Raw genomic sequence first — 11,642 nt, 5'->3', positions numbered from 1 at the left:
AGTGTGTCAGCATCGAGTTCTGCAAGCATTTCGAATAGTGTTTCAGTAACAAGGTCGACAAGGTCAGGAGCAAGCATCACAGTGTACACCCTTGCAAGGCCTTCAACAAGCGTTTCTTTAATGAGTTTACTCAGCATTTCACCAAGTGTGTCATCTTCCACTTCATCGAGCTTTTTACCAACTTTATCAGTGTTAGCCTCAATCAGTGTGCCATCCCGCATTTCGCTATCGAGCTATGTTACCGGGTCTGCCAGGGTTTCTACTTCAATAGTGGCAATCTTGTCAAGTAGTGTATCGGTTCCAAGTTCATGGAGGTCATCTAGTAGTGTGTCAGCATCGAGTTCTGCAAGCGTTTCGAATAGTGTTTCAGTATCAAAATCGACAAGGTTAGGAGCAAGCATCACAGTGTACGCCCTTGCAAGGCCATCAACAAGCGTCGCTTCATTGAGTTTACTCAACATTCCACCGAGTATGTCATCTTCCACTTCGTCGAGCTTTTTATCAACTTTATCAGTGTTAGCCTCAATTAGCGCGTCAACCAGTCTTTCGCTATCAAGCTATGTTACCCGGTCTTCCAATGTTTCTGCTTCAATATCGGCAATCTTCTCAAGTAGTGTTATTGGTCTTAGTTCAGTTACCTCATCAAGCAGTGTGTTAACATCGACCACTTTAATCGTTTTAAGTAGTGTTTCAGTATCAAGGTCGACAAGTTTATCAGCAAGCATTACACCGTCCACTCCTACAAGTCCTTCAACAAGCCTTTTGTCATCAAGGTCTTTAAGCTTTTCGCCTAGAGTGTCATTTTCCACTTCGTTCGGCTTATCATTCAGTTCATCAGTGTCATCCTCAGTCATCGCCTCAAACAGTATTTCACCATCAAGCTCTGATAGGACGTCTCCCAATGTCTATACTTCAAATACGGGAAACCTGTCAAGTAGTGTATCAGTTCCAGGTTCAGTGAGCTCATCGAGCAGTTTGTCAGCAGCGACCTCTACAAGCATTTTAAGTAGTGTTTCAGTACTAAGGTCGACAAGGTTAGGAGCAAGCATCATAGTGTACGCCCTTGCAAAGCCATCAACAAGCGTCGCTTCATTGAGTTTACTCAACATTCCACCGAATATGTCATCTTCCACTTCGTCGAGCTTTTTATCAACTTTATCAGTGTTAGCCTCAATTAGCGCGTCAACCAGTCTTACGCTATCAAGCTATGTTACCCGGTCTTCCAATGTCTCTGCTTCAATATCGGCAATCTTCTCAAGTAGTGTCTCTGGTCCAAGTTCAGTTACCTCATCGAGAAGTGTGTCAACATCGACCTCTTTAATCGTTTTAAGTAGTGTTTCAGTATCAAGGTCGACAAGTTTATCAGCAAGCATCACACCGTCCACTCCTACAAGTCCTTCAACAAGCCTTTTGTCATCGAGGTCTTTACGCTTTTCGCCTAGAGTGTCATTTTCCACTTCGTTCGGCTTGTCATTCAGTTCATCAGTGTCATCCTCAGTCATCGCCTCAAACAGTATTTCACCATCAAGCTCTGTTATGACGTCTCCCAATGTCTATACTTCAAATACGGGAAGCCTGTCAAGTAGTGTATCGGTTCCAGGTTTAGTGAGCTCATCGAGCAGTTTGTCAGCAGCGACCTCTACAAGCATTTTAAGTAGTGTTTCAGTATTAAGGTCGACAAGGTTAGGAGCAAGCATCACAGTGTACGCCCTTGCAAGGCCATCAACAAGCGTCGCTTTCTTGAGTTTACTCAACATTCCACCGGGTATGTCATCTTCCACTTCGTCGAGCTTTTTATCAACTTTATCAGTGTTAGCCTCAATTAGCGCGTCAACCAGTCTTTCGCTATCAAGCTATGTTACCCGGTCTTCCAATGTCTCTGCTTCAATATCGGCAATCTTCTCAAGTAGTGTCTCTGGTCCAAGTTCAGTTACCTCATCGAGAAGTGTGTCAACATCGACCTCTTTAATCGCTTTAAGTAGTGTTTCAGTATCAAGGTCGACAAGTTTATCAGCAAGCATCACACCGTCCACTCCTACAAGTCCTTCAACAAGCCTTTTGTCATCGAGGTCTTTACGCTTTTCGCCTAGAGTGTCATTTTCCACTTCGTTCGGCTTGTCATTCAGTTCATCAGTGTCATCCTCAGTCATCGCCTCAAACAGTATTTCACCATCAAGCTCTGTTAGGACGTCTCCGAATGTCTATACTTCAATTACGGGAAGCCTGTCAAGTAGTGTATCGGTTCCAGGTTCAGTGAGCTCATCGAGCAGTTTGTCAGCAGCGACCTCTACAAGCATTTTAAGTAGTGTTTCAGTATTAAGGTCGACAAGGTTAGGAGCAAGCATCACAGTGTACGCCCTTGCAAGGCCATCAACAAGCGTCGCTTTATTTAGTTTACTCAACATTCCACCGAGTATGTCATCTTCCACTTCGTCGAGCTTTTTATCAACTTTATCAGTGTTAGCCTCAATTAGCGTGTCAACCAGTCTTTCGCTATCAAGCTATATTGCCCGGTCTTCCAATGTTTCTGCTTCAATATCGGCAATCTTCTTAAGTAGTGTCTCTGGTCCAAGTTCAGTTACCTCATCGAGAAGTGTGTCAACATCGACCTCTTTAATCGTTTTAAGTAGTGTTTCAGTATCAAGGTCGACAAGTTTATCAGCAAGCATCACACCGTCCACTCCTACAAGTCCTTTAACAAGCCTTTTGTCATCTAGGTCTTTAAGCTTTTCGCCTAGAGTGTCATTTTCCACTTCGTTCGGCTTGTCATTCAGTTCATCAGTGTCATCCTCAGTCATCGCCTCAAACAGTATTTCACCATCAAGCTCTGTTAGGACGTCTCCCAATGTCTATACTTCAAATACGGGAAGCCTGTCAAGTAGTGTATCGGTTCCAGGTTCAGTGAGCTCATTGAGCAGTTTGTCAGCAGCGACCTCTACAAGCATTTTAAGTAGTGTTTCAGTATTAAGGTCGACAAGGTTAGGAGCAAGCATCACAGTGTACGCCCTTGCAAGGCCATCAACAAGCGTCGCTTTATTGAGTTTACTCAACATTCCACCGAGTATGTCATCTTCCACTTCGTCGAGCTTTTTATCAACTTTATCAGTGTTAGCCTCAATTAGCGCGTCAACCAGTCTTTCGCTATCAAGCTATGTTACCCGGTCTTCCAATGTCTCTGCTTCAATATCGGCAATCTTCTCAAGTAGTGTCTCTGGTCCAAGTTCAGTTACCTCATCGAGAAGTGTGTCAACATCGACCTCTTTAATCGTTTTAAGTAGTGTTTCAGTATCAAGGTCGACAAGTTTATCAGCAAGCATCACACCGTCCACTCCTACAAGTCCTTCAACAAGCCTTTTGTCATCGAGGTCTTTACGCTTTTCGCCTAGAGTGTCATTTTCCACTTCGTTCGGCTTGTCATTCAGTTCATCAGTGTCATCCTCAGTCATCGCCTCAAACAGTATTTCACCATCAAGCTCTGTTAGGACGTCTCCCAATGTCTATACTTCAAATACGGGAAGCCTGTCAAGTAGTGTATCGGTTCCAGGTTCAGTGAGCTCATCGAGCAGTTTGTCAGCAGCGACCTCTACAAGCATTTTAAGTAGTGTTTCAGTATTAAGGTCGACAAGGTTAGGAGCAAGCATCACAGTGTACGCCCTTGCAAGGCCATCAACAAGCGTCGCTTTATTGAGTTTACTCAACATTCCACCGAGTATGTCATCTTCCACTTCGTCGAGCTTTTTATCAACTTTATCAGTGTTAGCCTCAATTAGCGCGTCAACCAGTCTTTCGCTATCAAGCTATGTTACCCGGTCTTCCAATGTCTCTGCTTCAATATCGGCAATCTTCTCAAGTAGTGTCTCTGGTCCAAGTTCAGTTACCTCATCGAGAAGTGTGTCAACATCGACCTCTTTAATCGTTTTAAGTAGTGTTTCAGTATCAAGGTCGACAAGTTTATCAGCAAGCATCACACCGTCCACTCCTACAAGTCCTTCAACAAGCCTTTTGTCATCGAGGTCTTTACGCTTTTCGCCTAGAGTGTCATTTTCCACTTCGTTCGGCTTGTCATTCAGTTCATCAGTGTCATCCTCAGTCATCGCCTCAAACAGTATTTCACCATCAAGCTCTTTTAGGACGTCTCCCAATGTCTATACTTCAAATACGGGAAGCCTGTCAAGTAGTGTATCGGTTCCAGGTTCAGTGAGCTCATCGAGCAGTTTGTCAGCAGCGACATCTACAAGCATTTTAAGTAGTGTTTCAGTATTAAGGTCGACAAGGTTAGGAGCAAGCATCACAGTGTACGCCCTTGCAAGGCCATCAACAAGCGTCGCTTTATTAAGTTTACTCAACATTCCACCGAGTATGTCATCTTCCACTTCGTCGAGCTTTTTATCAACTTTATCAGTGTTAGCCTCAATTAGCGCGTCAACCAGTCTTTCGCTATCAAGCTATGTTACCCGGTCTTCCAATGTCTCTGCTTCAATATCGGCAATCTTCTCAAGTAGTGTTTCTGGTCCAAGTTCAGTTACCTCATCGAGAAGTGTGTCAACATCGACCTCTTTAATCGTTTTAAGTAGTGTTTCAGTATCAAGGTCGACAAGTTTATCAGCAAGCATCACACCGTCCACTTCTACAAGTCCTTCAAGAAGCCTTTTGTCATCGAGGTCTTTACGCTTTTCGCCTAGAGTGTCATTTTCCACTACTTTCGGCTTGTCATTCAGTTCATCAGTGTCATCCTCAGTCATCGCCTTAAAACAGTATTTTACCATCAAGCTCTGTTAGGACGTCTCCCAATGTCTATACTTCAAATACGGGAAGCCTGTCAAGTAGTGTATCGGTTCCAGGTTCAGTGAGCTCATCGAGCAGTTTGTCAGCAGCGACCTCTACAAGCATTTTAAGTAGTGTTTCAGTGTTAAGGTCGACAAGGTTAGGAGCAAGCATCACAGTGTACGCCCTTGCAAGGCCATCAACAAGCGTCGCTTCATTGAGTTTACTGAACATTCCACCGAGTATATCATCTTCCACTTCGTCGAGCCTTTTATCAACTTTATCAGTGTTAGCCTCAATTAGCGTGTCAACCAGTCTTTCGCTATCAAGTTATGTTACCCGGTCTTCCAATGTTTCTGCTTCAATATCGGCAATCTTCTCAAGTAGTGTCTCTGGTCCAAGTTCAGTTACCTCATCGAGCAGTGTGTCAACATCGACCTCTTTAATCGTTTTAAGTAGTGTTTCAGTATCAAGGTCGACAAGTTTATCAGCAAGCATCACACCGTCCACTCCTACAAGTCCTTCAACAAGCCTTTTGTCATCGAGGTCTTTACGCTTTTCGCCTAGAGTGTCATTTTCCACTACTTTCGGCTTGTCATTCAGTTCATCAGTGTCATCCTTAGTCATCGCCTCAAACAGTATTTCACCATCAAGCTCTTTTAGGACGTTTCCCAATGTCTATACTTCAAATACGGGAAGCCTGTCAAGTAGTGTATCGGTTCCAGGTTCAGTGAGCCCATCGAGCAGTTTGTCAGCAGCGACCTCTACAAGCATTTTAAGTAGTGTTTCAGTATTAAGGTCGACAAGGTTAGGAGCAAGCATCACAGTGTACGCCCTTGCAAGGCCATCAACAAGCGTCGCTTCATTGAGTTTACTGAACATTCCACCGAGTATATCATCTTCCACTTCGTCGAGCCTTTTATCAACTTTATCAGTGTTAGCCTCAATTAGCGTGTCAACCAGTCTTTCGCTATCAAGTTATGTTACCCGGTCTTCCAATGTTTCTGCTTCAATATCGGCAATCTTCTCAAGTAGTGTCTCTGGTCCAAGTTCAGTTACCTCATCGAGCAGTGTGTCAACATCGACCTCTTTAATCGTTTTAAGTAGTGTTTCAGTATCAAGGTCGACAAGTTTATCAGCAAGCATCACACCGTCCAATCCTACAAGTCCTTCAACAAGCCTTTTGTCATCGAGGTCTTTACGCTTTTCGCCTAGAGTGTCATTTTCCACTTCGTTCGGCTTGTCATTCAGTTCATCAGTGTCATCCTCAGTCATCGCCTCAAACAGTATTTTACCATCAAGCTCTGTTAGGACGTCTCCCAATGTCTATACTTTAAATACGGGAAGCCTGTCAAGTAGTGTACCGGTTCCAGGTTCAGTGAGCTCATCGAGCAGTTTATCAGCAGCGACCTCTACAAGCATTTTAAGTAGTGTTTCAGTATTAAGGTCGACAAGGTTAGGAGCAAGCATCACAGTGTACGCCCTTGCAAGGCCATCAACAAGCGTCGCTTCATTGAGTTTACTCAACATGCCACCGAGTGTGTCATCTTCCACTTTGTCCAACTTTTTATTTAGCACGTCGGTGTCAACTTCAATCACCGTGTCAACCAGTATTTCACGATCGCGGTCTTTTAGTCCGTCTACGAGTGTTTCGACTTCAATATCGGCAAGCTTGTCAAGTAGTGTATCGGTTCCATCTTCATTGACGTCATCGAGTAGTATGTCAGCATCGAGTTCTGTAAGCATTTCGAATAGTGTTTCAGTATCAAGGTCGACAAGGTTATTAGCAAGCATCACAGTGTACACCCTTGCAAGGCCCTCAACACGCGTTTCTTCATTGAGTTTACTCAGCATTCCACTGAGTTTGTCATCTTCCACTTCGTCCAACTTTTTATTCAGCGCTTCAGTGTCAATTTCAATCACTGTGTCAACCAGTATTTCACGATCGCGGTCTGGTAGTCCGTCTTCCAGTGTTTCGACTTCAATATCGGTAAACTTGTCAAGTAGTGTATCGATTCCATCTTCATTGACGTCATCGAGTAGTGTGTCAGCATCGAGTTCTGTAAGCATTTCGAATAGTGTTTCAGTATTAAGGTCGACAAGGTTAGGAGCGAGCATTACAGTGTACACCCTTGCAAGGCCCTCAACACGCATTTCTTCATTGAGTTTACTCAGCATTCCACCGAGTGTGTCATCTTCCACTTCGTCCAACTTTTTATTCAGCGCTTCAGTGTCAATTTCAATCACTGTGTCAACCAGTATTTCACGATCGGGGTCTGTTAGTCCGTCTTCCAGTGTTTCGACTTCAATATTGGCAAACTTGTCAAGTAGTGTATCGGTTCCAAGTTCATTGATGTCGTCGAGTAGTGTGTCAGCATCGAGTTCTGCAAGCATTTCGAATAGTGTTTCAGTATCAAGGTCGACAAGGTCAGGAGCAAGCATCACAGTGTACACCCTTGCAAGGCCTTCAACAAGCGTTTCTTTAATGAGTTTACTCAGCATTTCACCAAGTGTGTCATCTTCCACTTCATCGAGCTTTTTGCCAACTTTATCAGTGTTAGCCTCAATCAGTGTGCCATCCAGTATTTCGCTATCGAGCTATGTTACCGGGTCTGCCAGGGTTTCTACTTCAATAACGGCAATCTTGTCAAGTAGTGTATCGGTTCCAAGTTCATTGAAGTCATCTAGTAGTGTGTCAGCATCGAGTTCTGCAAGCGTTTCGAATAGCGTTTCAGTATCAAGGTCGACAAGGTTAGGAGCAAGCATCACAGTGTACGCCCTTGCAAGGCCATCAACAAGCGTCGCTTCATTGAGTTTACTCAACATTCCACCGAGTATGTCATCTTCCACTTCGTCGAGCTTTTTATCAACTTTATCAGTGTTAGCCTCAATTAGCGTGTCAACCAGTCTTTCGCTATCAAGCTATGTTACCCGGTCTTCCAATGTTTCTACTTCAATATCGGCAATCTTCTCAAGTAGTGTTTCTGGTCCAAGTTCAGTTACCTCATCGAGCAGTGTGTCATCATCGACCTCTTTAATCGTTTTAAGTAGTGTTTCAGTATCAAGGTCGGCAAGTTTATCAGCAAGCATCACACCGTCCACTCCTACAAGTCCTTCAACAAGCCTTTTGTCATCGAGGTCTTTAAGCTTTTCGCCTAGAGTGTCATTTTCCATTTCGTTCAGTTTGTCATTCAGTTCATCAGTGTCATCCTCAGTCATCGCCTCAAACAGTATTTCACCATCAAGCTCTGTTAGGACGTCTCCCAATGTCTATACTTCAAATACGGGAAGCCTGTCAAGTAGCGTGTCGGTTCCAGGTTCAGTGAGCTCATCGAGCAGTTTGTCAGCAGCGACCTCTACAAGCATTTTAAGTAGTGTTTCAGTATCAAGGTCGACAGGTTTATCAGTAGGCATCACAGTGTCCATCCAGGAAAGCCCTTCAACAAGGGTTTCTTTATTGAGTTCTCTCCGCATTCCACCGAGTGTCGCATCTTTCAGTTCGTCCAGCTCGTCATCAACTTCATTATTGTCACCCTCAATCAGCGGGTCAACTAGTATTTCACCATCAAGCTCTGTTAGCTCGACTGCCAGTTTTTCTACTTCAATGTCGGCAAGCTTGTCAAGTAGTGTATCGGTTCCAAGTTCAGTTAGCTCATTGAGCAGTTTATCATCATCGACGTTTGCAAGCATTTCAAATAGTGTTTCTGTTAAAGTATCAAGGTCGACAAGTTTATCAGCAAGTATAACGGTGTCCACTCTGGTAAGCCTTTCAACGAGCTTTTCGTCTTCGACTTGTGTAAGCATTTCACCAAGCGTGTCTTCTTCTACATCGTTCAGCTTGTCATATAGTTCATTAGTGTCAGCCTCAGTTAGCGTTTTAAACAGGCTTTCAACATCAACCTCTGTTAGCCCGTCTGCCAGTGTTTCTACTTCATCATCTGCAACCTTGTCACGTAATGTACCGGTTTCAAGTTCAGTGAGCTTATCGAGCAGTTTGTCATCATCGACCTCTGAAAGCATTTCAAATAGTGTTTCAGTATCAAAGTCGAGAAGTTTATCAGGAAGCATCAGAGCGTCCCCTCCTGCAATCCCTTTAACAAGCGTTTTGTCATCGACTTCTGTAAGCATTTATCCAAGTGTGTCATTTTCCACTTCGTTGATCTTCTCTTCCATTCCGTCAGTGTCATCCTCAGTCATTTCGTCAAGCAGTATTTCACAATCAATCTCTCTTAGCACGTCTGCCAGGGTTTCATCTGCAAGCTTGTCAAGTAGTGTGTTGGTTCCAAGTTTAGTGAGCTCATTGAGAAGTCTGGCATCATTGACCTCTACAGGCATTACAAATAGAGTTTCAGTATCAAGGTCGACAAGTTTCTCAGCAAGCATCACGGGGTCCACTCTGGCAAGCCCTTCAACAAGCGTTTCGACTTCGACTTCTCTGAGCATTTCCATTTCACCAAGGTTGGCATTTTCCACTTCGTTCAGCTTGTCATCCAGTTCATCAGTGTCAGCCACAGTCAGCGTGTCAACCAGTATTTCACCATTCACGTATGTTAACCCGTCTTCCAGAGTTTCTACTTTGACATCTGCCAGCTTTTCAAGTAGTGTATCAGTTCCAAGTTCAGTGAGCTCATCGAGCCGTGTGTCTTCATCGGCATATGCAAGCATTTCAAACAATTATTCAGTTTCAAGGTCCACAAGTTTATCGCCAAGTTTCACGGTGTCCACTCTGGCCACCTCTTTAACGAGTGTTTCTTCATTGAGTTTTTTCAGCATTTTACCGAGTGTGTCATTTTCCACTTCGTTCAACTTATCATCCAGTTCACCAGTGCCAGCCTCAGTCAGCATGTCAACCAGTATTTCACCATCCACCTCTGTTAGCCCGTCTGCCAGTGTTTCTACTTCAAGATCAGCAAGCCTGTCAAGTAGTGCATCAGTTTCAAGTTCAGTGAGCTCATCGGGCAGTGTGTCGGTTTCGACCTCTATGAGAATTTCAAATAGTGTTTCTGTATCAAGGTCGACAAGTTTAGCAGCAAGCATCACGGTGTCCACTCTTGACAGCCCTTTAACAAGCGTTTTGTCCTCTGTTGCTGACAGTATTTCAACGAGTGTTTCATTTTCCCTTTTCTTTAGCTTGTCATCCAGTTTATCAGTGTCAGCCTCAGTCAGCGTGTTAACTAGTAATTCACAGTCAAGCTCTGTTAGGCCGTCTGCCAGTGTTTCTACTTCAACGTTAGAGAGCATGTCAAGTACTGCATTGGTTTCAAGTTCAGTGACCTCACCGAGCAGTTTGTCAGCATCGACCTTTCCAAGCATTTCAAATAAACTTATTTTTTTAGTATCACGGTCGACTAGTTTATCAAAAACCAACACGGTGTCCAATCTGGCAAACCCCTCAAGAAGGGTTTCGGCATCGACTTTTTACAGCATTTCACCAAGTGTGACATTTTCCGGTTTGTTGAGCTTATCATCCAGTTCATCAGTGTCAGCCTCATTCAGCGTGTTAACCAGCATTTCACCATCGTCTGCCAGTGTTTCTACTGCAACATCAGCAAGCCTGTCAAGTAGTGCATCGGTTTCAAGTTTGGTGAGCTCATCGAGCAGTTTGTCAGCACCGACTTCTGCAAGCATTTGGTATAGTGTTTTATTATCAAGGTCGACAAGTTTATCAGCAACTATCACGGTACCGGTGTCCAATCTGGCAAGCCCTTTAACAAGCGTTTTGTCATTGACTGGTGTAACGCCGTCAGTCTTTGTGATAACTTCGGGAATTGTGTCAATATTTAGTTCCAATATTATATCTGCGAAAAGTTCCGTTTCTTCCGAGGCAAGCACTTTCCTCTTAACTTCAAGCGTGTCGTCATCTATCCCAGGTGAGGATTTTTCAAGTCTGGTTCATATGTCGGCATCAACACGGTGCTTTTTTAATGGGCTAAGCTTAAGGTCAAGTTAATAAAGTTGATACGTAAATTTCCCAGGTAAAATTTGAAGGGACTTGAAAATTTCCATTTTCCTTTCAAAGACAATTCGGAAAAATGAGAACATGGAAATTTCGATGTTCCTTTCCCACATCAAGTCTGTAAAAGAACATGGAAATTTCCATGTTCCTTTCACACACAAAATGTCAAAACATGGAAATTTCCATGTTCCTTTTGCACTCGTCAAGTGTAAAAAGAACAAGAAAATTTTCGTGTTCCCTCATCCACAAAATTGAACAGAACATGGAAATTTCCATGTTCCTTTCACACACAAAATGACAAAGTATGGAAATTTCCATGTTCCTTTTGCACGCCAAGTGTAAAAAGAACAAGAAAATTGTCATGTTCCTTCATCCACAGAATTGAAAAGAACATGGAAATTTCCATGTTCCTTTCCAAGACAATTCGGAAAAGAACATGGAAATGTCCATGTTCTTTCCCACATCAAGTCTTTAAAAGAACATGGAAATTTCCATGTTCCTTTCACACACAAAATGTCAAAGAACATGGAAATTTCCATGCTCCTTTCGCACGCCAAGTGTAAAAAGAACAAGAAAATTGTCATGTTCCTTCATCCACAGAATTGAACAGAACATGGAAATTTCCATGTTCCTTTCAAAGACAATTCGGAAAAGAACATGGAAATGTCCATGTTCTTTCCCACATCAAGTCTTTAAAAGAACATGGAAATTTCCATGTTCCTTTCACACACAAAATGTCAAAGAACATGGAAATTTCCATGTTCCTTTTGCACGCCAAGTGTAAAAAGAACAAGAAAATTGTCATGTTCCTTCATCCACAGAATTGAAAAGAACATGGAAATTTCCATGTTCCTTTCCAAGACAATTCGGAAAAGAACATGGAAATGTCCATGTTCCTTTTGCACGCCAAGTGTAAAAAGAA

The 11,642-nt window shown here is 43.2% G+C and overlaps 1 protein-coding gene across 1 annotated transcript in view; it reads left to right on the top strand.

The window, feature by feature from the left end:
- Positions 1-11,326, top strand: part of LOC137971820 (pneumococcal serine-rich repeat protein-like) — a 12,127-nt gene extending 801 nt beyond the window's left edge. Inside the window, exons 1-4 of the mRNA XM_068818577.1 lie at positions 1-3,949; positions 4,037-4,274; positions 4,756-10,634; positions 11,100-11,326. The exon at positions 1-3,949 is cut by the window's left edge and continues 801 nt beyond it. Coding sequence (XP_068674678.1) covers positions 1-3,949; positions 4,037-4,274; positions 4,756-10,634; positions 11,100-11,326 — 10,293 coding nt within the window. The remainder of the gene's footprint in view (positions 3,950-4,036; positions 4,275-4,755; positions 10,635-11,099) is intronic.
- Positions 11,327-11,642: the final 316 nt, after the last annotated feature.

Source organism: Montipora foliosa, chromosome 9, assembly GCF_036669935.1.
Source record: "Montipora foliosa isolate CH-2021 chromosome 9, ASM3666993v2, whole genome shotgun sequence".
NCBI classification, from domain to species: Eukaryota; Metazoa; Cnidaria; class Anthozoa; order Scleractinia; family Acroporidae; genus Montipora; species Montipora foliosa.
Note: the sequence above shows the minus strand (reverse complement) of the source record. Positions and strands in the feature narration are given on the sequence as shown.